General features: G+C 36.2%; 1 protein-coding gene across 2 annotated transcripts; it reads right to left on the reverse strand.

Moving 5' to 3' along the window:
* Nucleotides 1-2081: 2081 nt before the first annotated feature.
* LOC134527292 (uncharacterized) lies at nt 2082-14521 on the reverse strand. 2 transcript variants are annotated; one of them, XM_063359845.1, is made up of 5 exons: nt 14056-14521; nt 13800-13940; nt 12388-12486; nt 10576-10701; nt 2082-8140 (listed from the first exon to the last, which is right to left on the reverse strand). In XM_063359845.1, exon 5 carries the CDS (start codon nt 5588-5590, stop codon nt 3257-3259), a length of 2334 nt encoding a protein of 777 aa, XP_063215915.1. In that variant the 5' UTR covers nt 5591-8140; nt 10576-10701; nt 12388-12486; nt 13800-13940; nt 14056-14521; the 3' UTR covers nt 2082-3256. The 2 variants fall into 2 exon arrangements, with proteins under 2 accessions (XP_063215915.1, XP_063215916.1); XM_063359846.1 differs by having other exon boundaries at nt 10576-10732.
* Between the last annotated feature and the right edge of the window lie 13284 nt (nt 14522-27805).

A 27805-nucleotide genomic window follows, 5' to 3' on the forward strand; every position in this document is an offset into this window, starting at 1 on the left:
GGAGTCCCGCGGCGGAGACCCACGAGGGGTGCTGCGGCGAGAGTTGCGCCAGAGGTGCGGCCCAGCGAGGTGTGCGGAACAAGTGACTGGGGGAATAGACATTTAAGTGTAGTTAATTGTTTGCCATCTTAAAAGATTAGTTGTAAGTGACATAAGTAGTGGAAATAAATAAAACTGTGTGTGTAATAAAAATCTTTAATTGGGCTATCCTTTACGAACCCGCAGGGAAATCGTAACAGTATGTATGGTGGCTCGGTTTCTCATTGCCTAGCAGCGCGTGGTACGCATCAGTTATTTCTGCTAGACCTTAGAATAGCAGTGCTTAATTGTACACAAAACATAAAATATTCACAGCACGTACACAAGATAAGTTTAATTTCAAAGTTGGCAAGAATGTATTAATTATGTATATTATAATTATAGACACTGAAAAGTGGCGAGAATCTTTCGCGCCAGCGTTTTCTGCAAATACAATGTAACGTCTAGCACCAAGTACGACTGGACGACTGACGGTCAGTGGCGTACAAGAATTAGCAATGGCCCAGTCAAATGTTGACACACCAATAAAGAAAGAATACCATTGAACATGGACATGATATATTGAAGCCTAGCAAATGTTTAACTTTTACCGCAGTAATCAACATAACTAATTAGAAACATAATGTTTTCACAAAAATTCATGACAGTGGTAAATACGTTTTGCTGATATGTATACAAGCAACAGCCTTACAAAATACCAGACATTATCTCTTTCATTTTATCAAAAATATTGCAGGCAATACGTAGCGCACAGCTGCAAACCATTAAATGTTTCACAATAATGTTTTAATTGCTACATAAATTTTACAACAAGTTATTCCAAACTTATGCAGTATCAACACTGTTCAACAGTTTTTAAATTAAATTTTTTGATCTTGTTTGATATTGAAAAGATCAGAACTTAATTTTATTTGCAAGATTTTGTTCCCAGTTATATAATTTTTCCAGGTGTGTTTGATATACAGATTGTGTCAGAGTGCCTGATTCTGTTATTTGGTTTTTTAAGATATAATAATTAATATATTTCCTTATAACCACTGACTGAAAATAAATTTTTTAAACAAAGTATATCACCTAAGACAATCGCTGTTTCTATAAAGTTACGATCGCAGGAGCTATAGAAATAGATGTTCTCGGCCTCAGGTAACAAACGGCGAAAGGATGAGAGTGCCAATAAATGGAACGATGTCTTGTATCTGAGAAAAAAAAACATTAGTATAGCGCTGTCCGAAGTTGCCGTTTGAGATAGCCAACGCAAGCCCGATCGAGCCCTTTAGAGTGCTCGCGTTTGGGCCTGGTAGATATAGTCTATCCCACCTATGAGTGCACTTTCTTGATAGTTCTTGCGGTATTTTATTTTGTTCTCCTTTTGTAGAAGCAAAAGTTCTACAAGTTTTTCTATGCTGTCAACTAATTTTATTTTCAATTGTCCCTCTAGTAATTTGCAATATGCAGTTTCACGACGATAAAGTATTGGGTTTATGTTCTGAAACAAGATTTACAACCTGTCAAAAAAGTGCACTCGTTCGTGGGATAGGCTGTAGTTACGTATCCGACCGCTTGGCTTAGTGGTTAGCGCGCCTGGCTGCTGAACCCAGGGTCCTGGGTTCGATTCCCGGCCGGGAAGGTGTAATTTACACATCCGTCCCGGGTTAGGACTGGGTGTTGTGATGTCCTTCACATAGCTGCGGCACCGCCCAGGTTTCACCCATGCCTAAATACCACAGGTCACCTCCTTGAGGGAAACGTAACGAGCGAATGCTCAAGTAAGTGAGAAAAAAATGTATAGTTTCAGAACTTTGTTCCAGTAATGTCGATCGATGCTCAAAGTTCCATCAGGGTTCGATTGGGCTCCATCGGTGTACCCACATGAAGTTTTCTGAAATTGTTTGTGTGTTTATCCACCTCGCTGAAATATTTGCTTGCAAAAAAAGGTTAGCGTAAGGAAAAAAGTGGTAAGACATATCACGACAATCGCATTCTATGACAGATATAGAGATATTATTACAGAAAATGTCATTTTTTCTTATCACAATCATAGCTGGCATAGATGTTTAATGTAATTAAAACATTTTAAAAAAAACACATGTTTATAACAACCTGCATAACAAAATTCTACTATTTACATTATACAAATATGAATAAGCACTTCTATAAACACACATTCAAAAATTATAATTCTAGTCAATAATTCTCAGCATTATTACCCAGTTTTTTTAACAGTTACAAATTCTATGGAATTTATATGCAAAGACCGTAGCGTGCTCCATAGCCTCAACATAGAGAATATGTTTCTTTTATATCAAAATACTAATACATAAAAAGCAACAAACAAGCATTTGTTTGCAATGAGAACCAAACAGGCAAAATTATATTTTGGTCTCTCGGCTTTGTGAAAATCGCTCTGTACAGTATCTGTGCTCTCTCCATGCTTTTCGTGTAATGGAGAACTGTCTTGAGGATGAAATGTATATAGATCAGCACAGCCTACAAGAGCATACCATATAAATAATAACACATATGGGAGACAATTTCAAAGAAATAACATTGTAAATCACAGCACTTATTCACTGGTAAGTACAAATCCATAAGCAGATGTTTAGCAATTTTTTCCAACAAACAAAGTTAGATTATTGCTAATTAATTATAGTAACAAGAATGCATAATAATTAAATGGCGTATGGGGAGGGTACCCGAGGGCAGGGTATCAGACCCAGGAGCAGAGAATTTCTTAGTGTGCTCCCGTAGATATCCGCGAGCCCTGAAGGATGACATGAAGTGATGCTCTACAATTGAGAAGTGACAGAATGCGAAAATGCGGGAGAAACGGGAGTACACCGAGAAAACCCGCCGGCCAACGGCAACGTATACCACGTTTCCCGCATGTGAAAATCCCGGACCGGATCCGCCGAGGATCTAACCCAGATCGCATAGGTGTTAGGCAAGATGTCTGACCCCTACACCACCGCGGCCCCCCTAGTAACAAGAACAAGAAGACTATTAAATGTATGCAAGAAATGTTATAAAAAGACTACTGGCTATTACATATGAATTACAAAATACGGTAATAATTAAAATACATGACAAATTTTTCATAGCATGACCATATGTTCTTATACACACAAATAACAAATGATTTATCCATCAGCTCACTCATGATCGTTTCAGATAAATCTGAGCATGAAAGGGAAGTACAGGAAACAGGAAACTATAAAATTCATTGCATTATTATGTCTTTTGAGTTCTTCGAGGCAGACACTTTTCCTTTCTTTTTGCATGGAATATGCCTAATATACTCTGGATCTCTGATTTCCATGTTTCTGGTATAACGAGGGTCTACCAGTTCTGGAACCATGCAGTCAAAATAGAACCTGGTCAACTGTTTCTCCATTTTTTCTTTCCAAAATTGATCATCTTTTTGTACAGTAACAACTTTAATGGGAATATCTTTTGATGTCCAAATGGCGAAAAGAGCAAATTTTCTGTTTGTGATGTGTAGCTGTCCCTGTACTTGATAATAATAGTCATGATTTGTTTTCAAGCGTGTAACTTTGTTTTGGTCGTTGCACATCAGATAACCTAATTTACCATCTGAAACTGCTTTATCTACATCGATACCTGCTGCAGACGACGGGCATTTGATTTCTACAAGACCATGCTCCCCAATCAAGCCATCTGGAGTTGCTCCAAGGAATGGAAGTTGTTCATCTATGAAAAGGCCACATTGTTGGATTACTAAATTCTCTTGCCTTTCAAGCTGCTCAAGAGCAATCGATTCGTTCTTTTTTCCATATGCAATAGCTGGAACACTTGAAATACTCGATGAGTATATGATGTTTTTAACCAAGGCTTTGCAACTTGTAGTAGCACGTCGGCGACAAATTCGACCAAATTTGGAAGCTGTCAGCATTTTGCGCCTCCGTTCCAGCCATTCACCACTACCTGCTTGAAGAAGTGTTGCCCTCTCAATTTCTCTGCGTTCTTCAACAGTTTTTTCCAGTGACTTCAGTAGATTTTTTTTTTCTACTTGAAAAAGATCGGGGGTCATATCTGGCCGTTCACAGTTCGGACCATAGTTAGCATCTCCTAAACCTGAGGGGTTTTCAGATTTGCTTCTTTTCATAATGATAGCGCATTTCACACGCTTTCCTTTGGAACCTGTTTCTTCTCTTTTCCTTAACCGAGACAGCTCCAATTTCTTGACAAACTTGTTTGGGCTGAAACCGTCACACAATGTTTTGTGTAGTACGTAATGTGGCTTTTTGGTGTTGTGAGAAACAACTGCAGCGGAGCATCTTCCCTGATAAGATCTCTTTAGCGCATAGTTGATTCTCTTGCCTCCAACAATTTTGGCTATTATCGAGTTGAACTGTTCGACAACATTGCTATCGACATCATGAATTAAGCTCCTTGAATTATATGCTAAATACTTAACAGCTTTCATAATGTGTTCGTACAACTCACTCATTTTCAGTTCAGGCACAATATTTTTCTCACCTTCCTTAGGACCCGAACAAAAATACTGACAACACTTACTATGATCACCAAAGACATGGCTTGGTCCATTCAAAATGTCGGCTTGAAGGAGAGCTATTTTTTCACGGAGTGACATTTCTTCCGACTTGCGATGTTTCACAGCTTCGGTCACTGCCCTTCGTAGTTTCAAAATTTTTTGAAGTAATAATTTCCTTTGCGATGAAGAACCAATCCTGTGCTGTTCTGACAAGTTCCTCAGTTTGGTACAATAATTTCGTAGAAGATGATTTCGGCACTCTATTTTTTCAACAGTTAGATTTGCATATGGTCGTGCCTCCAATATCTTTTTATAACAGCTACTGTCACCATCAGCAATCATTTTACTGTACTTCACGTTGTAGAGCGCCTCACTCTGTTGAAATCCTTCTAGTATAATATTTGCTTCCATACTAGTGGAGCTTCCCGACCAAATTTTGTAGCAGGCATGCTTGGGAATGTCCTCTCCACTTGTACTTCGTGCACATACGTAACAAAACTTGTTCCGTACTGACATGAACAAAACCTTTTTCGTGTAGAATCCCACTATTGCTGCTACTCCAGAGGGTGCATTATAATGGGTTCTGTAGGATCTCTTCGACCAACAACCATCAACTGCAACAGTTAAAAGGGGAGTACCATTTTCATCCACATCGCCTCTTTCTACTGCTAGCTCTGCTTCTTCCTTTGCTGCATCCTGCATTTCTTTTATGGCTGCCTTTTCCCAGCCATCGCAAATTTTATCGTGTATTACTGAGTATGTTTTCGAATACATGCTCGGCATTCCTATGCTAGCACATATTTCTTGCAGATGCGAAAAGCCACCTCCCACACTCATAATTCCAGCAACAGCTCTAGAATTTATGTCCATATGTGATGATGAAGTATCAGGATCTTGAGTCTGAATAGAAAATTTTCCGTTACACATGTTGCATTCTAAAACGATAACAGACCAAAGACCATGACGAATTTCATTTACGCATTTTAAGTTATTCAACGAACATCCAAAATCAGGATTGTGGTTTCCAAGTTCGGTCATCTTCCTTAACCTCTTTTAGCCTGGTGTTGCATTTTTGCAACATACCCTTTTTTATTTTTTTAAATATTGTTTTCTCTATGTGCTGCTACATTCCTGGTATTTTTAGTTTGTTTAAATGTTGGCATTTATTTATCTATGGATTTATTTTTATTTTAGTGAAATAAAAACAAAAGAAAGCTTTATTCTTTTCACTAATCACGTGATTGCAGTGCATCAATGGTGAAGCTCGAATGTATACATTATAACATCCATCCTAAAGGTAAACTATTTACTAAAAATTATAGAATATCTTTGTTAGGCTTATTTTTGATTATGCATGCATTGACATGAACCTTGATATAATTCTAGTAATATTTATATGTACATTTCAGTTTGTTGCGAATTTGCAACAATAGGCACTAATAGAAATTTTTGAGATAACAATAGGTCTTTCTGAATTTTTTTCTTTTGCATTCTATAATGATTTGTAAAGATTATTTGAGTCTAATTATATTGTTTATACAATATTACATACATAATTATTGATACAATGCAAGTTTATTATATTTTCACACACTAACCTTTTTTTCTACAGTGTATGTAAATGATTTTCAAAATGTTTTTTATACACTTTTGTTGATTTATGATAACTGTACAATTGTATCCATGGATTGCAGGTTTACAATGAGGAGAGCAGAAATAAAAGGCAAAGGAAAAATGGTGGTAAAATTTCAGTCTGTTCCCAAAGAACAGGATCATTGTGTGTATGAACAAATTGTCCCATTCGAGGGAATGTCAAGACTGAAACAATACAACCCGGAAAAAAACCACAAGTGGGGTTACAAAATTTTTACTCTTTGTGACACAAAAGGCTTAGTTCGTGATTTTGAAATCTATTGTGGAAATATTGAACCTGTTCCTGGATTGCCTGATATTGGGGCCAGTTCAAATATTGTACTGAGATTAGTCGAGAGCATTCCAAAGCACCAGAACTTTTTGCTTTTTTTGACAACTGGTTTTCTTCATTGAAGTTATTCACTGTATTAGCTGGAATGCGAATATGTGCCCTAGGCACCATAAGAACCAACATATTTCCTGGGCTAGATTTACCAACTGATGCGGAGATGAAGAAAACTGGGAAAGGCTCAATGATAGAAACAGCAACGGATGGTGATGGAGTAGAAGTTCGGGTCGTAAAGTGGTTTGACAACAGAGGTGTTTCACTAGCTACTACGTTCGATAGAGCCCAACAAACATCCACTGTGAAGCGATATGACAAAAATCTAAAAGCAAAGTTGAAATTTCATGCCCTAGGGCTGTTTTGACCTACAATAAGTTCATGGGGGGTGTATATCTGCTGGATGGTTTAGTGTCATATTACAGAATCAACATACGATCTAAGAAGTATTACCAAAAACTGATTTTCCATTTCGTAGATGTAGCATTGGTGAACAGTTGGTTGCTATACCGAAGAGACTGCAACTTGCAAAACTTTCCAAAGAAAATCACTTCTGACCTCTTGCAGTTCAAGACTGATGACTCTGCAGCATCGTGTTCACAGGGAAAAGACCCCACTGAAAAGAAAAGAGGAAGACCCTCCAGTACCAATGTTGATGAAATGCACGAGAGAAAAAAATGTGAGGACCTGCAAAACCAATTCCTGAGTTCAGTGTTCGGCGAGATGGTATTGCACATTGGCCTGCTATTGTGGATTCGAGGCAACGTTGCAAACTTCCTGGCTGCACTGGTATCACTACAGTGAAGTGCTCAAAATGTAGTGTTCATTTGTGTTTGAAGAAGAATAAGAATTGCTTCGTCAAATTCCACATATGAATGCTCAGAAAATCTACATGTAGAAAAACCTGTCATATTCTTACTATTTTCAAATTGGTTGGTATATGATCATATAACCTTATCAGCAGATTTGTCTTATCAGGGGAATTATTATTTATTAATTTTTACATGTTTGGCATTTCTCTATATGTTGTTATTTAGTTTTCCTTAGGTATGAAAATTATAACATGTTGATCGTATAAAAAGTTTAATTACATGTGTATTTCTAAAAAATAAAGTTGTTGTGCAGGTCATGTCATTGTGAGAACTTTAAATAAGTGATTTGTTTGAGCACTTTGAATTTGTAAGATTTTTTTATGCTATTTAACTTTTATAATGTAAGCCTACAAACAGTAAATAATTAAATGTATTATTCTAAAAATAATTATTATTTTCCTTTAGTGCCTACTGTTGCATTTTTGCAACAAACCTAATAAATTTTTTACAACAACGAAATAAAATATGTCATAGTTTCCTGTGTCTTTGAATACATATTTAAGGTCATTTTTCTACAAAAATATTTTTTCCTTGCACATTTGCATATTTCAGGCTAAAAGAGGTTAAGATAAATGAAATGTCCACTATACGATTTCCTTCGAGTGATTTTTCATTATCATTGTTGACATGTGCTTTGTTGGTAATGATCACTGTGGATACAGGCGTCTCCTTTTCAAGATCTTCTGAACTGCTATGCAAACCCCCGCACTGCTCTACATGGCACGCCGACATACCAGAGCACTGCAAATAACAGAACAAAAAAATATTTAAGAAACGTCCGCACCCCCATTCAAATTACATATCTCTAAAACATATACATGAATACTCTTGACAAATGCAAGGTAGAAAAGTAGCAAAATTTTTCATATGGAACTAAAAAAATGTTAATTGACAGCACTGTATGGGAAAACCCTCAAATGGATGTCAGTGAAATATCATGAACATATAAGTAGATGTAGTAATTACCAAACAAGTGTATATTCACGGATTTGTAATTTAACTGTTCTAAACTTTGATGGGAAATTAATTTTTTTCATACATTCAATTTAGAATTAGGGGTAAGTTCGGGAAAATTTACGTATACGAGAGCAAAATTTAACAAACATGTATAAAATTTTGTTGCTGCATGCTAATACAAATTACCCTTAAAATGTTATTTTTGTTACATAAGGTTTACTTAATTGTTTCATTATTTTAAACCGTACATATCTAAAAAACTATTTATGATTGTATCACGCTAATATAATGTAATATAACATATAAGAAAAAAACTGAACGAAATTAAATCTATTGTATTTCATTTTTCTCACTAATGGTACATAAGTATGGAATTTACTTCAGACAAAATACTACTGTTGGCAGTAGTAATGGTCAAGTGCATTGTGTGTCGGACTGCTCATACGAGGTGTTGTGGTTAGTGCACAACTCCCGCCATGATTATCATTACATTAACAAGGTAAAAAAATCTATATTTTTAATCTTATGAAAACTAGTAAACCAACATTAAACTTCTTCATTTTTAATGAAAATAACTGTACATAATTATATCTGTCTCAGAAAAATTTCTAAGGCGACTTTTTTTCAGAGTAGATATTTTATTACTGAACGTTCATGTATGTAGACCAAGTCAGTAAGGTGCTTTGTTTTCAACTAAAACATTTATAACGCTTTTCATATAAATAAAGGCTTAAAACTACAAAATCTGTTAGAAAGGAAAATTTATAGTTTTATACTCATCAGTTCAGCATTACCCATGACTGCATGCTATTAAAATTTTGAAACGACATAAATCAGAATTTTATAATAAATAAACGTTCTTAAATCTCTGCACGAGACGTTTTTGGAGCTATAAATATTATTTATAATTAAGATATTAGTCTTTTTAAAATTTGAGAAATTTTCAATCTTAGGTATCGTTATAATGAAACTACTGAAATGTATTACGGATCAACATTAAATTAAAAGTACTTATTTCTTCCTGTTTCATCTTGCAAATACGTGTATTTAAAGGATGCTGAGCCCTGCATGCTACATGTTGTTAGAGTTGTTTAAGTTTTGGCACATCTTAACACTGTCTTCATTATTCTAGTAGTGGAAATTTTAATTTGACATGGTTCCGTGGCTTGTTAGTGACTGTGTAAAACATTTACTTTTTATGTCAACCATGACAGAACTTCATATAAATTATTGCTGTCACATTTCAGCACATTTTACTTTTGCATAAGGGTACAAGATAAATGTATTTTCTTTGTACTGTCTGAAAGCTGCAGATACTTAGTTTTTTGACATGAACAATTAAATATGTTATACATATATAATATATTTATTATATATATAATATTATATATTAAGTATGTTATATAAATATGTATATATAAAATACCCATTCTGTGATGCCATGTCACTTACACTGCAGGATACGCCTGGCTATCACTTGGTCCTATGCTCTAAGCGGCCGATTCGCGAAAACAACAGAAGCAACTTACACACACATATATACATAAATACATAAAGGCCATTCAGAATAATCGTAATATTTTGAAAGGTTTCCTAAAATTCTATTTTTACCCAGCTTGTATCTTTCCGCCACATGTTAACATGAACAATGGCTGGCGATGTAAAATGCATCTATCGGTAGCGCTCAGCGGACGTGTAACTTTATTACGACATGAACTGACTAAAAGTAAACACTGAGAAATAACTGAAATTCTTTCATAAAGATACGTTTTAAAGTACCTGGAATACAACTACAGTATAACTTTTTCATTTGGCTTTATTTCAAGATTACAGTATTTAAATAATACAATAAATAGAATTATTTTGCGTTATTACTTGCCAACCTCACTAGCAGTTTTGCAAACCATTGTTATTGTCGAGACTCGTGCTCAAGTGACTAGTAATTTTTTTCAAAGGTTCTTCCAAAATGTTACGTTTATTCTGAATTTGCCTGTACATACATATACACTCACGCACACACACTAATTGCAACTCAACTCATGGGGGAAAATTTTCACATTCAACTTGCACTTTTAAGTCTGGCACAAGGCTGGAAATATTTCAAATCCTCAGTCCAATATCGTATTCCATTGCCTCTACTTCACTCGTGAATTCTGTACTAGATCATAATGCAGAATATGTACATTCTTTTCTGAATTAATTAAATGGAGAAAACGTACCTCTTGTGTATTCTGAGGTGCTTCGGAGACACCACATGTTGGGACACTAGCTGGGCATTGTAATTCCGCAACATCTTCATGTCTTTCCCAGGATGTGCATCCAGACTCGTGTAGTATCGAAACTGGCTGTAGACAAGTATATGATTTGGAATTCAGGCTGTAAATAAAAATAAAAAATTAAACTAACTGTCCAAAATAAAACATTAGAATATTTGAAAAAGCATACGCTGTTCTGTTAAAAAAGTAATGCATATGAATCATATCGGGAAAATGGAAATATGAAAGTAACTTCTTTCAGTTACGTAATATTAGGTGACTTTACATATATTTAAATTATGTAACGTATCATGCTTGCGTGTTTCACTACAATTTATAAACTAGTTAAAAAATTTAAAGCAATACGTGTAGTTTAATTCAACTGGTGAAAACGTAATGTATGTGTCACATATGAAATCCGCACTATAGCAGTTCTTAAAAGTATATAGGCCTACAGTTTCAATTTATTTTTTCGTATTTAAATTAGGTCTAACCTATCTGCTTTACAACTGTCTGGTTATGGGGGCGACTACAAATTTTATTAATAAAGTTTAACAACAATTATTCTTCATGTTCATAACAAAAGAAAGCCTAAACAAACTAAGTTGGGTATTTGCTACTTGAGTTTCAGTTATATTCACGTAAAAGAAAACATCTTTAATATAAACATTCAGCAATATAATAAGAGTACGTCGAAAAATAAAGGTCTTCTGGAAGACATAGCAAAAGGGAAACCAATAGCTAACTTAACAGAGTCATAGTAAACATACTTTTGTACCACCCTGACGTCTGGTTTCTTTTAGATCTTCGTTTGTTGCAGAAATAGTTACAATTAGTTACTACCGACAAATAATGAAGGTTAAATTTTCTCAATTTTCAGGATGCTCTCAACCATTTTTGACTCAATATTTGTCAGTTATTTTTCTTTAAGCATGACAAGTCCCCTGCATATTAGTTCAGAAAACGTTCATGTCAGAATGTTATCCCAGTTTAAATGCATCCTATGTTCCGATTACCGTTGTTAATTCATGTAGATAAAGAAATAAACTTAATCATTTATATTAGCTTGGCCTGTATCTATGTAACGGAATCTTTGGACATGATTTTCTCCTACTTCAAAACATCAGATCGCCTCGAACTTTACATATGCCTACTTATTACAGACTGATGACAAGACAATCAGTTAGTAAATTTGTCCCAGTATAATTGCCAGGATCACAAGGATATCAATAAATAAAATAACGGGATACTGGTTAATGACTATCAATTGAACAAAAAAATTAAAAGTAAATTATAGTTAAAAAAAAATCTCAAACACGCTTTATTAGAATACTGAACTAAAAAAATGAAAAATAATTTTCAACACATATATAATAAAACTAGAGTGCTGAACCAAAAAATAAATATTTTACCATTTCATTTGTGGGGTGCTCTATATTAATAAATTTCATAATAAACAGATATTGGTTAAAGTAAAGTCTCCAAGAAGAAACCATACAAAGCACCCCTCGCTTTTGATGCTAATTTTTTATCACTAGTTTTATTCTAAATGTATTGTATATTTTTGTTTCATTTTTTAGTTCGTTTTTCTAATAAAGCGTGTTGTTGTAGTTTCTTAAACTATTATTTATTAATGTTAAACTTCATTACATTTCGGAAAACGGAATTTACCTTTACGCGGAAATAAAACTACTATATCTCTTCTAAAGCATTGTGCCGTGTCGATATTAATTTAACGACTAGCAAAATTTTCCTAGGTATTAGGCCTATACATACTTGTCTCGAACTATTGTTTGTGTCACGGGCTTTTCAGAAAGTACTTCCTGCAGATCTACATCTTGACTGTTATGATGATTCTCTTCGTACTGCAAGATTCTGAAAAAAAAATAAAAAATAAAAAATAATAAAACAGTAGAAAGTAGGAAATTACATAATTGTTATGGTTGTAAGCCAGGCTTAGCAAAGCAATTTATAAACCAACAAAGATACAACAATATTAAGTTCCTTTTATTGCTGCTTAGCTACACATGTTCACACAGTTGTGCTTTCCTGTATTACTCATATCAGTCTTCGTCACTGAATTTGTTATTCACAATTTACACAACGCAGAATCCTCATTGTAAAAATTAAAGCTTTTGAGACGTAGGCCTATGTCAAATATTGAACTTTTCAATAACCCAGAAAACTCAAATAGGCGACATTGCAATTCAGAAAAAAATTGTTACTTTCCCAAATATTTTAATGCTAATGCCTACATTCTATCCAATTGGCTTATTTTTTCTTTCAGCCAAGCAGCACTCAAAGGAATAAACAGCAATAAACATGACATGAAATAAAGCCCTACAATGAAGAGCGACGGAATAAGAAGGGTGGGGGAAATGGGAAATCCCCTAGAAAATACGCCGTCCATCGGCAACGTCCGCCATGTTTACCGCATGCGAAACATAAGGACTATGAACGCACTGGGAATCGAACCCGGATCACCTTGGTAGGAGCCGAGTGATCTGACTACTCTGACATCATGTTGTTAAATACCATTCATATTTTTTTTTAAACGCGTAAGAATAAACATAGAAAACCTAAGTTCAGTTCGATTGCTACGAGATCTAAACGGCGCTCAATCACGTTATGTCTAGGAACGATATTTCTGGAAACTGAAATAATTTTCGTTCTGTCAGTAATGTTCTGCGTAAACAGTTAAATAAAAAAACTATTTCGGTTTAGCCGCGGCGCGAAACTGTAGATACGTATCGTCAAGCGAACGCTCTACCATCTACGCTACTGAAACACATATCAATAGAGTTCAAAAATGTTGTACTAAAGCCAGCGTATTATAAAATTTTAATGAAATCTTTGTTGTTAAATGCAGTTTTCGGCAGGCAAGCGATTTATAACCTGCACTGTTTAAAACAAGGATAAATCACCAACATCGGAGCTCTAAAAACAAAGATCTGGCTGCAACTTATCTGAGATTTTCGCTAGCAGTATAAGGTTTAGGAATACAGATAAGGTCTAGGTACGAGCTGAGCCTAAACCTTTATAAACACGTTTAGTAACACCGGCCAAGTGGTGTCTATAAAGTTAGGCGTTCAGTAAAGGTAAATGCTGGTGAAAATGCTATGCAAATTAAATAAACACGGAAGACAGGTAACGTAGTGCATAATTAGTTTAAGAAAATTTTAACTTACTTTGTTCCAGTTATCAAATTGAGAATTCCGCTTTCACTACGACTTGTAGAAGGTGCCGACCATTCCTCGTTTCCCTTATTGATTACTGTCGAAGTATTCTCCTCTGGAATTTTCGAGTGTTCTTGAAGTCTTTTCTTTTTCCTAAGAAATATGTCACAATTTTATATATACGTTCAAGACACTTCTTGAAATTACAACTGTATGCATGTGTGACATTTTTGTGTCCAGTAAAAATGTCAGATAAAGATTTGCTTACCTTTCTTGCTGGTATGCGATCGCCGCCGTTGCTTTTCTTTTCTTTCGTCGAGCACTTAACCATAAATGTCCCGACTTGCCAATTCTCTTGTCTCGTTTCTCTTCCATTTTTGTGACGTTTTAAAACAACACGTTTTACCGCACGCTAAAGGCAAATAAATTTACAAATCCCGGGAAGGAAATATTAACAGAATAAATCGACCCAACAGCTTCTACTGGCGCTCTGAATGACAACGGCTATATTAAATTACCAGGACGTCAGTTTGGAACCTCGCGCAGATAAGCGCGCGTTATCGTCCAACAACTTCCCCTCCTGCGCCTTCAGGAAGGGCCATCCCCTCTCCGCACGGACTCCTGCGCAGTGTTGCCAGACGTACGAGAATTCTCGTATTTGTACGAGAATTTAGAACCTGTGTACGTTGTACGAGGTAAAGTTGGATCTCGTACGCTTTTGTACGAGAATTTTGAAGATCACTATCAATGTTAGTTTTATTTTAACCGGGTTCTAGTAAGATATATTAGTTTTATTGTATCGTTTTGTCAAAACAAGTGTATAACATTTCTTTTGAAACTTAATACCATTAAGTCAAGTTCCTGCCCGACAGCGTTGACTTTTTTTTTTTTTTTGGCTGGCAACACAGGCGACGCCGACTAAAAGATAGTGTTTGTTTTTTATTAGCAGGTGCCAACCTCTATTTGTCTAGTGCAGGAAATGACCCAGTCAGAATAATGTTAAATGCACAACCCCTAACTCACCATTTAGAGAATTTTGTATGTTAAATTAACGAAAATAAAAATAATATATTTTTTTTTTACGAAAAAATAATGCAAAAAGAGTGAATGGCAGAAATACCATTGTGTACGAGATTTTTTGTGTCTCGTACGAGAATTTTTGCTCCTTGGTACGAGACATTGACATTTACAATCTGGCAACACTGCTCCTGCGTGGGATCGGCGTGTTTCAACCGTCGCTCGAGGCAGGCAGCAGGAGCCAGGCTCTGGTCGCGCGAAAATATCCACTTTTCACAAACAATTACACGGAATTCCAATGCTGTGACCATCAACTTTTATGGTATCATTTTAGTCAGAAAAATTAGTACTTTAGTCCTAGGGATGTAATAATCAAATATTTGTGTTAAGGAAACAAGAAAAGAGGCACCAAATACCTTCTTTTGAACAATTTTTTAAAGTTATTTGACATAGTGGCACATAAAATTCTAATCGGTAGATACAGCGAACCAACTTCTTTCTCGTGAGGAAAAAATAAGCAATGCTGTATCTTTAGTAATATAATTTAAAAATGATTGAGAAAAGGTAGGTGTATTCCAAGTTTTGACAAGCAGTACATAAGCCTCTTAAGTTTGTGTAAAGTTATAATATGTTTTTTCTTTAAACTTAAAAATGTGTATATATTATTATTATTATGTATTTTCAATGACAATGTCTATTGCACCCTGTGTCTAATGACAATAAATATTAATTATCAATTAGGTCTTCCTCCCGTCTTGCTGAGGCGTGCGTGCTATAGGTGTGCTGAATACGTCTAACACAGATTTTTGAACTATTTAAACTTCACATGCAAACACCCATTGCTAATAAAAAAAACAATATAAAACCGTTGAAAACACAGTTTTTGTAAACACGCATCCAGAAAATACTTCTAAATCTTACAAAAACACTTGATACTCTTTATCGGTAATCTTTAACGCAGAAAACTTCAATTAACCAATACATTACATCGTATATCCTTTTACTGCAAGCATTAAAAAGTTACCGATTAACTGCATAGCCATCACGTATAACACACGCTCGCGGCGCCATATTGTCAACAAAACGATACACTACCCATCATGCCGCGTAAAGCGAGACACTTGCATGACGAAACATATTTGATGTTTACATTCTTTGATTACGGTATTTGTTTGCATAAAGTAGGTTAGTTTTCGCTGAAAAGTTGAAAAAAGAATGAAAATTTTAATATAAAACTAAGCTTTAACGTATGATAAAAGAAAAAAAATACAATACATTCATCCGTAGTTGTAGACTGGAAATTATTATTTATATTACGAAAAAATAAAACGTGACCCATATGGCCACTTTCGTGACTTTTCCGTGACATCCGTGACCATGTGTTCAATTCCGTAACTTTTCCGTGACTTTCGTGACCGGTAGACAGACACCCTTGGTTTATTTCACAGCATTGAGTGAAAATATTTAAATATCCTATGTACGCAATAACAAAAGTATAGTGGATATTTCTAACACACAGTCTAGGTTCTATATAGTAATATGTAAAATACTTACTATACAACGTTTAGTAATGCTATGCTTAATACGAATAATGTATAAAGAACATAATCATACCTACAGATCAAAAATCACTACAAACATAGGTAACCACATGAACATTGCGGACAACTCATCAACAGGAAACAAATGCACAGTGCACTGTATAGATTAAATTTAAGCTATGTACCAGGTACATCACTTGAAATATGTTCCATTTTCGAAATACTGTTATATTTAATACATATTTCAAAACACATATAGGCCTAAGTATATGAAATGTTGCAAAGAAACATGTCTGAAATGTTTATGAAAGCTGGATTGTAAAATGTTATGTATTTGAAACATTGCAACGTAACTGAAATATAACTGAAACATTCTGTGCTGTATGGGTGAAAAACACTAGAATACAACAGATCACTTCGCAACAGAAAACAACAAAACCCAACATAATACAATGAACAACACTGGAATACAACAGAAACCAACAGAACTCTTTGCAACAGAAAACAACAACACCCAACAGATTACAATGAGAAACACTAGAAAACAACAGAATCCAACAGAAAACAACAGAATACAATGAAAAACACTGAAATACAACAGAAACCAACAGAACTCTTTACAACAGAAAACAACAAAACCCAACAGATTACAATGAGAAACACTAGAAAACAACAGAATCCAACAACTCTTTGCTACAGAAAACAAAAAAAAATACAATGAAAAACACTAGAATACAATAGAACTCTTTGCAACAGAAAACAACACAACCCAACAGAATACAATGAAAAACACTGGAATACATCCAAAACCAACAGAACTTTTAGCAACAGAAATCAACAAGACCTAACAGAATACAATGAAAAACACTGGAATACAACAGAAACCAACAGAACTCTATGCAACAGAAAACAACAAGACCCAACAGAATACAATGAAAAACACTGGAATACAACCAAAACCAACAGAACTATTTGCAACAGAAAACAACAAGACCCAACAGAATACAATGAAAAACACTGGAATACAACAGAAACCAACAGAACTCTATGCAACAGAAAACAACAAGACCCAACAGAATACAATGAAAAACACTGGAATACAACCAAAACCAACAGAACTCTTTGCAACAGAAAACAACAAGACCCAACAGAATACAATGAAAAACACTGGAATATAACCAAAACCAACAGAACTCTTCGCAACAGGAAACAACAAGATCCAACAGAATACAATGAAAAACACTGGAATACAACCAAAACCAACAGAACTCTTTGCAACAGAAAACAACAAGACCCAACAGAATACAATGAAAAACACTGGAATACAACCAAAACCAACAGAACTCTCTGCAACAGAAAACAACAAGACCCAACAGAATACAATGAAAAACACTGGAATACAACCAAAACCAACAGAACTATTTGCAACAGAAAACAACAAGACGCAACAGAATACAATGAAAAACACTGGAATACAATAGAATCCAACAGACTGCTTTACACCAGAAAACAACAAAACCCAACACTTTCTGATCCAATATATTTCACAACAGAATCCAATAAAAACCAATGAATTCAGTGGGCTTTGACAACAGAACCCACTAGAATACAATGATGTATTTTTTTTGGTGTGTAAATTTTCCCCAACAAAATACACTGAAACCCAATGAAGTCAGTGTGTTTACAACAAAAACCAACAGGATCCAATAAAATACACTGAAATCTCATCTGTCATACAACAGGATACACTGAAATTCCTGTTGTATTTTATTGGTTTCTGTTGTAAATTTTTGGTAGGGTTTTGTTAGAGAACACTTATTTCTTTCATAAATTTATTTCATAATCAAATAATATAGACCCTGTTTCGGGAAAATACTTGTCGATTTTCATTTCACTGGTGTAGGTTTCATTTTTGTACTAATAGTTTCGTTTCACGTATCCAAATTAATCCGATCCTGATGGAATTAGTTTGTGGTATATGATGCTTGCTGTTTTAATTTAGTAGGTCGAGAGATCCTAGACATATTCACTGGGGAAATAATTATGATTGTAAAATGTATACGAAATAAATGCATTTTTTCAAGACCTGACATAATTTGTTTGTATCGTGATATGTTAGGTATTTTGAGTTATGTACAGGATTTTTCAACATTCTAAATTAAAACAGCAAGTCTAATGTAAAACAAGACCAACATATAAAGGGTCATGCCGATAGGATCAAGGGATAAACTTGGATACGGGAAACAGAATAATTCCAGTGCTGTTTTCGTTTTGCATTTGCGTGGCAGGTAGATAATAAGTACCTAAAGGTTTGTAAGATAGGGAAGGGATAATTGGGTAACATTTATTTTCACATTCAATTGTATTCATTGAATTAGAACCACGTCTGAAGTCGTATGAAGTGCATTTCATTCCCGGCATATTTCCACTGTATTACGAATAAAAATACACAGATACAACTTCCACGAAAACACGCATTTTATAACCCTCGTTTTGCAATTTTAAAATTCACTTATTTACACATATTCTTAAGCAGGAACATTTAAGTTTATATACATTGCATACGTTTATGTACTTCGTGATCAATTAAAGTCAAATAATAATACACGACTCAACGAGAATAGAAAAGCGTGACTACACTTTCAAGCCATGTAATTTTTAATAAAACTTTGACGAATACGGCGAAGCATTTTATATTTAGTAATAAATTATTCCATCGCATCCTGCAAATATTCAATAGAATTCCTCAAATAGTCATAATCACTATCAATAACTAACCTCGCCTAATACATCGCCATTTTATTTTCTGTTGCTTAGCCTCCGGTTAAGGGAGGGTCCTTTGGGCGTATGGTCTCCGCGAGAAGAGCTCTCCATGCCACGTGTTCGAGCAGTCCGGGAGGCGTGGTGTAGGGTCGGGGGCGTGGTCTACCCTAGTGACGCACCTAAAGACTGTTGCAGTGGTGGGGGTGCGAGCCGCCCGGCTTGTCCCTTCCCCTCCGTCATTGTCTGCTAGGCACCCGAGAGCGAGGGTCTGGCGGACTGTCGCGGCGGCAGGTACAGCGCCTCTCGCTCGCTATCCCAGTAACGTATGATAATTTTTTTTTTTTTTTTTAAACGCTCGTGGAAACCAATGGATCAACGTGGTTGTCAGATTTATTGTCTCTAAACTGGCCCAGTCCCAAGGGAGCGTTCAAGTATTACGTAACGCAATTTTTTGATATTTTTGACCCCCCCTCCCCCCCATGTAACGCGCCGAAACGTTTTTTTGTACCCCCCTCCCCCCTAGTAAAACGTTACGTAACCCCAAGTGACCATTTTTACCTAAAGTTACAATTATGTGGCGTAACGTACCGGAATAAGTCACTAAAATACCTTTGTTATTGTTTTAATCGCTTTAATTTTATTTATTAACATTTGAAATGTCTTGTTTTTAAAAGCAAGAGCTTTCATATTTTTTTTGTCCTAATAAATTTTTACTACTCAATCATACATTCAGCAATCATACATTTAATTACGTCGTTTTCCTGACTTAGCCCTGTCCTTACACACTTTTTGCTTTATCCGCCATTTTTATTCTCACGCATTCTCCTATTTTAGCGTTTTACTAATAAAGCTATTAAAATCAAATAACAAATTTTATTTATAATAATTATTTTTACCTTTGGCAATGCAATTACAAACATAAAACTAACTGAAATAAAACATATTTGTCAAAATATAATCGTATTTAAGAATACGATCGAACGAAAACGAAAAACATTTAAAATAAAATTAGCCATAATTAAAAAAAAAATCAATTTGAGTTTTACTGCTCCTCTGTCCATGGGCTTGCCAGCCACTCAGATTCTTTCATTACTGGCATCCAGAAAGCAGACGAAGAGGGTTCCGGAATTGTTAACCCGCTTGCATCAACTTCGTCTTCGTCAAGCCAATCGGCATCCTCAGACGATGTTTCACAGCGACGCACAATGCAGAGAAGCTCATTTGCCCTTCTTGCAGCAAGTCGCTGTGGCCGTACTCGACTTTCATGAAGGTGTTGGGCAGTATTGCCATGCATGAAACGATTTTGCATTTGCACACTCTTGTGGGATGTAAAATAAATCCCACAGGTTGAACATACTCGGTTCTTTAGGTTGGATTGTACCGATGGACAAAATAAATCGTAAGGCATCTGCTAAACCCTTCTAGAGGAGGCGACAGATCAACAGACAACCTCACAAGAAGTGGCGAAAACTTGCATGATATTATGTCTATCTGAATAGGTACCACGAGCTTGTTTGTGGTTTGAAGGATTGGGCAGGGTGGCGGCAGGAAAGTTTCTGGAAAGACAGATTTTAATGCACTCCTCAAGCGGGAACAGCAGGATTCATCCACGCATTTAATAACTTGCAAGAAATATTCCGATTCACGGACGTGAGCGCTATACCACGCCATATTAGGTTCTGCTGGATCCTGCAAGCTATCTTCAGGGTTTCTATATTCCGCCGAAACATCGTAGTTGTCAATTTTCATACAGTCGGCCAAGTGCTTGGAGCACATAAACGAAAAGGGTTGCCATCTTGGGAGAACAAAATACGAACAATTCAATCGGGAATCCCCCGTAAAAAATAAACGAAAAGGGTTGCAAACTTGGGAGATTTTAATTCACTAGTAGTTTTATTAACCCTTCAGACCAATCGTCTTTCGTACCACAACATTACTGTTGTGATGAGAGAAAATCTCACACATAGAAAACCGTGTATTGTGAATATCAATACCTACATAATTTCTAATATGGCGATTGGAGTCTACGTTGACATCCGAAGTATAACGAAACCATCCGAATAGCGGTATTTTTTGTTTTAACTACTTTACTGGAGTGACGAGAAAAACTATCACAGCTGTTGATAAATATATATTTTTGCTTTACGTTTGGAGTTAAAAAAAACATTCTCTAATCCTGTAAAGCAAGCAGAAGCAATTTTGTGAAGGTAAAAAAAATTAAGTTATCATGCCATTTGAAATTTTGAGAAAAAAAAAAAGGTTTAAAAAATGCGTGAAAGAATCTGTCTCTACGCGACCGTTCTGAAGGGTTTAAAAAAAAAAAAAAAAAAAAAAAAAAAAAGTGACGTAACGCGTAGGTCAAACCCCCCCCCCTCCCCCCCCCTGTATCGCATCGTAACGTTTTACAAGACCCCCCTCCCTCCCAAATTCGTTACGTAATACTTGAACGCTCCCCAATGAGGTATATTTATTGATAGATTAGCAAAAAATTAACAACTTTTGAATCGTTTCTCCATTACCACGTTCACTTTCGGGAGTTCTGTAATTTTTGTCTTCTTTTCACATTTCTAATTATTGTTAAATTTCGAAAATTCGAAAAGTTAGGTAAGGGAACGTGCGTTTATTTAGGCAATATTATGCAACCAAAAAAAAAAAGCGATAGTCTCCAGATTATTGAGATATATAAGATTGTTTGAAAACACATGTCACCCCTTTTTCTCTCCTTAATTTTACCTTCCATGTTTTAATTTTTTCCTAAAATTTCGTATTAAGGAGTTAACAAAAATAAATACAACACTAATATTTCAGACAACATATATTTTTACATGATACAACAAACCAAAATTCTACTTTTCTAAAGACCTATTAGAATTGACAAATTTTAAACCAATAAACTAATTCCATTAAGTTACATTTATAAAAAAATGTGTGCTGATAGCTACAACAACAGCAGTTCTAGAGTGAGTACAAACACAGGATTTTTTTAATGAAATATTGTATTTACATAGGTTTTTACTGTCAATTTATAAACACTGAGATAATTGTCATTATAAAGTATTCCTTACAAAAGAATTTTATGTAATAATTGTACTGGTTTTGCTAAGCCCATGCGCTTTTTAAAAACCTTTACGTTATGAAACGATTATAGGGTCATAGAAATTTGGCGGATTTCACGTAACACTATTCAGCTTAATGAAAGCCTTTTTACCAAAAAAAATAGTACTTTCAACAGTCATTTGTACAAAATATAACAAATATATAATTTTACACCAATGTAGGTGGCAGCTGTATCTTCACCGATGTATGCGTATTTCTACCCTCACGTGATCGAGTGTATTATAATCCACATTTGTGTGTGTAAAGAACTCTCTTTTGTTATTAAATTGCATCCAACAAAGTAAGTGTAAATTTACCCATTACTTACACATAATTTTTAATAGCTTCGGTGATGGCCCCTCGCAGTTTCAAAATCTTACTTCGTACATTTTTTCTGAGTGTTGGTTTAGCAATTTTTGCCTGCTCGCACAGTACTTTCAATTTATTGCAGTAATTCCTCAGGAGGTGATTACGGCAATCAATTTTTTCTACTGTTATCTTTGCATAGGGTCTAGCTTCCAGAATTTTTGTGTAGCAACTGCTGTCTCCATCGGCTATAAGCTTACCAAATATAACACCATATACAGTTTCACTTTGTTTAAATCCCTCTACGATAATACTTGCTTCCATACTTGCGGAGCTGCCAGTCCAGTTTTTGTAGCTGGTGTGGGCAGGAATCTCTCCATCAAGACTTCGACTACAGACAAAGCAAAACTTGTTTCTAACTCCCATAAACAGAACTTTTTTTTTGTAGAATACCCCACTATTGCTGTAACACCATAAAGAGAATTGTATTGACATCTATATGAACGTTTTGACCAGCAACCATTTGCTACAACAGTTAAAATAGGAGTACCATCTGCACTCACATCTCTCTCTACTGCTAAAGCTGCTTCTTCTCTTATTGCCTTCTCCATTTCTTGTAGAGCAGCTTTCTCCCATGCATTACATATTTTGTTGCGAACCTTGGTATAAGTTTTGGATGACATGACAGGAATACCTATAGATGAGCAAAACTCTTCGATATGCGAATGACCTCCGCCTATACTTATCATCCCAGCAATGGCTCTTGAATTTACATCTAAATGTGTCTTGTCTTTAACTGGATCCTCTGTACGTAAGTGAATTTTTGATTACACATATTACAATACATTACAAAAGTAGGAGACTAATCATTGGGGATTTCTTTATAAACATTCATATTGCGCAAAGAACATCCACAGTGTGGATTGTGATTTGAGATTTCAGTGATTCTTTTCAGGAAGTATTCTATTTCTACCATTCTAACTCCATGAAGAGGAATTGTTACTGTATCTGTTCCTGATGTAAAAGAGCATTCATTTTCTATTACAAGAGGTTCTTCATCACATTTGTAAAAAATGTATTTTGCATTGTCTATTTCAAGCATCTCAATAAGAATATGTTTTTCATTATGTTCCCGAAGTCATTATTAATTTCGAGAAATTCGACCTCAGGTATCTCGTTCTGTAGATTGCAATACGATTATAGCATCTTAAAGTAAAATAAAGTCCTGAATAAGATAACATCATTACCATTATGTTTATTCTGCATTTAGTATTACATAAAGAATGGGAGAAACCTTTATCAATGAATACTAATATTTGTGAAGTCTGCAAAATTCCGAATATACCATCAGAATGGAAGGAAATTTATTACAACATTACGAAGGACAAAACTTGGAGATTGATCTTCACAAAGAAAAAATATTTACCATGCAAGCTATAGTGCGACAACAAGGAAAAGAACCTGCGCAGATCACACTGCCAGCAGACAGTCACATGATGAGCGCTACAGGAAGTGGAGGGGGTTAGTAATGGAGCCGCTGTCTGGCTGAAAACACCTTCGCGCTCGGCTGTCTCGCAGTCCGTATTACACGAACCGATCTACGTAATGGCTTCTACTTCGGGATTTAAATCACGTATTAAATCTAGCACTCCAGTGCGGGGAAAAGCTCGTGAGATTGTGTACAATGTTGCAACACATCTCAGTAGACAAAAACAGTTGTATAAATTGACGTACAATGTCTCTGAAACAACAAGTGCTGCAACAGGTGTCTCAGTATCAACAGATAGACGAATTCTAGCAGAAGGTAAGGCGAAATTAACGAGCAAAACCAGTTTAGATTTTTCGACACCGACGCGTAAGAAAACAGAGCATAGGAAAATAATCGAAGTAGACGATTTTACATGTGGTGCCGTGCGGAGAAAAATTCAAGAGTTTTATACAGTAAGGATATTAAATAAGTTGACTAAGGCTTTGCAAGAAGACAATGTTTTGAACTGTAGCAGGGAATACTTGCGAAAGTTGTTGAATAGGTTAGTGTTTCGCTGGAAAAGTGTCAATCGAAGAGAAAGATTTTGATTGAAAAGCCAGAAATAGCTGCTTGGAGAGGGCGCTATCTTGAACAAATGCGTGAGTTACGTGAGGCTGGCAGAACCGTAGTTTATGTTGACGAAACTTATGTTCATGCTACACACAGCGTAAGTTTTTGTTGGCGGTCAGATACGGAAATAGGCGTCACAGAATCCATTGGGAAAGGTCCAAGATTAATTATTCATGCGGGTGGAGAAGAAGGCTTTGTTCCGAATGATTTACTTATTTTTAAGTCAAAACAAAAATCTGGAGACTACCACGATGATATGAATTTTGAAAATTTTTCAATGTGGGTGTAAAGTAAATTACCGCCAAATTTACCTGAAAAATGTGTTGTAGTTCTGGACAACGCCAGTTATCATAATGCACAGCTAAACAAAAAACCTACAGCATCATCCTTATAACAAGACATTCAAAACTGGCTAGCAAAAAACAATATTCCATTCTCTTTAACAATGACCAAAGAGAGTCTTCTGCTTTTAGTAAAACGTGTGCCAGTAAAGAAACAATTTAAAATAGTTGCGTTAATCATGGAGTGTGGCTATGATGTCATTCGCCTGCCTCCATACCATGCTGATTTGAATCCGACTGATCTGGTATGGGCAGACATCAAAAACAAAATTCGGGAAGGAATCTCTTCATCGCTAGAAGTAGTTGGAAATAGGGGGTTCAAGAACAGGCGGAGGATCGAGGATCCGGCGGCCATCTTGGATGACGTCATCTAATCCGTATGCTAATCCATGCTAATCCGTATGCTAATCTATGCTAATCCGTATGCTAATCTATGCTAATCTATGCTAATCTATGCTAATCCATGCCAATCTATGCTAATCCATGCCAATCTATGCTAATCCATGCCAATCTATGCCAATTCGTATGCCAATCTATGCCAATTCGTATGCCAATCTATGCTAATCCATATGTTAATCCATGCTAATCCATATGCTAATCCATGCTAATCCATCCGCCATTTTATATTTCTAGAAATTTCCACCAACTTCGAATCGTGACGTCACCGTTGCACATTTCGTCACGGCCGCCATCTTGGATTCGAATTTTTTTTTTCGAACTTCAACTTTTCGAAATTCGATGTAATCATCAGCCGCCATCTTGTTTCGTCTGCTGGTGGCCGCCATCTTGTTTTCGTCTGCTGGAGGCAGCCATCTTGCGACGTCATATAGTTCTGTTGGTCGCCACCAGATATCAGCAGGGATTATTTTATTTTTTTTCTTTAACTAAAATAATTTCAGTGCCGAGGCTGGGATTCGATCCATGGGACGTGAAAACGTCCAGGATGTCGTGGTTACGAGGCGGACACCTTGACCACTAGACCACGAGACCAATTGGGATATGGTGGAATAAATAATCTATATATGCCACGTACTGACGTCAAGTTTTATGATAAAAGGGGGGAGGGTGTCTTTGCCTTCCCAAATGCATGAAATTCAAATTATTATTATACCATCGCCATCTTTAATTCCAGCACAGACTACCAGATGGCGCCAAATTCAAATATTAGTTAGGGAGTCGGCAGGCAGGTGTCGCATGCCGCCATCTTGGTTCTCAAGTTGGCTGGTAGATGTCGCTAGTATCGCGCGCCAAATTCAAAAAATTAGTTGCCAGAGACGCCGCCATCTTGGTTCTCAAGTTGGCTGGTAGATGTCGCTAGTATCGCGCGCCAAATTCAAAAATTAGTTGCCAGAGGCGCCGCCATCTTGGTTCTCAAGTTGGCTGGTAGATGTCGCTAGTATCGCGCGCCAAATTCAAAAATTAGTTGCCAGAGGCGCCGCCATCTTGGTTCTCAAGTTGGCTGGTAGATGGCGCCACCGTCGCCATATTTTAGTTCATACAATCGATACCAGATGACGCCACCATCGCCATCTTTAGTTCCTAGTGTTGCTACCAGAGTGTGCCACCGTCGCCATCTTTAATTCTTAAAGTTACCGCCGGAGCGCGCCACCATCGCCATCTTTAATTCATAAAGTCGCTACCGGATGGCACCACTGTCGGCCATCTTTAATTCAAGGTATTGTCGCCGGATGGTGCCAAGTTTGAATTTAAAAACCTACAAGTGTTATGCAATGTGTAACCAGTCGAGATAAGTTTGGAACCTGTAGCCATATTATTATTATTATTTATTAATGTATGTTTATTAAATATGATAGAGTATTTATAAAATATTGGTGTTGTGTAGAGTCTCTCTCTCTTCTTCTCGTAGTGGCAGACAGTTGTAGTAATTGTAGTCAGTTTGGAACCACTATACTAGATCTCGACACTACTTATAAATTATGCCTCCACTATTTTACCCGGACTTGGCACCGGGCAAGCATGGAACCAGAAGAGTAATGCAAGGGAATGGCTTTTCATTTGTTTGTAACAAACAAACCATCCATCCGATTACATTATCCCAAGTGCCATGCCTGGCTGTGTTACCCCCCCCCCCCCACGAAGCTGAAAAATGAAAACAATTCCCATAAGAACACAAGGGGAGGGTAAATATGTGCAAACATTGAGGGAAAAATAACCATCGCTGAAACATACTTCCCAGCATTAATTACAACAACAAAAGATGACAGCAAAGAGGACGGGGAAGAGAAGGCCTAAATAAAAAATGTATAAATACATGTGATAAGCCTCCATTACCCAACGTGGAGGATGTAAGGTGGTAATGTATATCATTAAAGTCCATACCCATGTAGCGACGTACTACCTCCATTACAAATTCCCGAACATCGTCCATCGTAACACTGTTTAAATTACAATCGCAAACACTCTCCGCGTAAACACTGGTGGAAGCCATGTTGACTGGAGCTTGGTCAAAGCAGAATGAATTCTATACCTACCACGTTAGCATGGAGATGTCGTCAGAGCCCCCCACACCACTGGGCGGCAGTTACGGTGACTCCAGAACTCGCTCGAAATATCCTGCACAACACATTCCAAAAACATGACGTAGCCTATGGTTGACGGCACAAACACCCTGAGTGGCTCTGTGTGTTTCCTCCTGCCCGAACACGCGCTGCTGTGAAAGCCTCTTCCCGAGCACAGACGTCACTCCCGCAGCAGACAAAACAGGCGTATGCTACAGGAGCTAGAACAATTGAATAACCAAATATATTTAGACTACCCAACTACATAAATGACATGAGATAATTCCTGTGCGATAATCGTACTTTAAATGTTGTAATGTATGTATAAACATTAATC

This window comes from Bacillus rossius, chromosome 1 (genome assembly GCF_032445375.1).
Source record: "Bacillus rossius redtenbacheri isolate Brsri chromosome 1, Brsri_v3, whole genome shotgun sequence".
Taxonomy (NCBI): Eukaryota; Metazoa; Arthropoda; class Insecta; order Phasmatodea; family Bacillidae; genus Bacillus; species Bacillus rossius.

What these genes read in the sequence shown, in the direction of transcription:
- LOC134527292 (XM_063359845.1), bottom strand. Translation starts at nt 5,590, where the DNA reads ATGACCGAACTTGGAAACCACAATCCTGATTTTGGATGTTCGTTGAAT.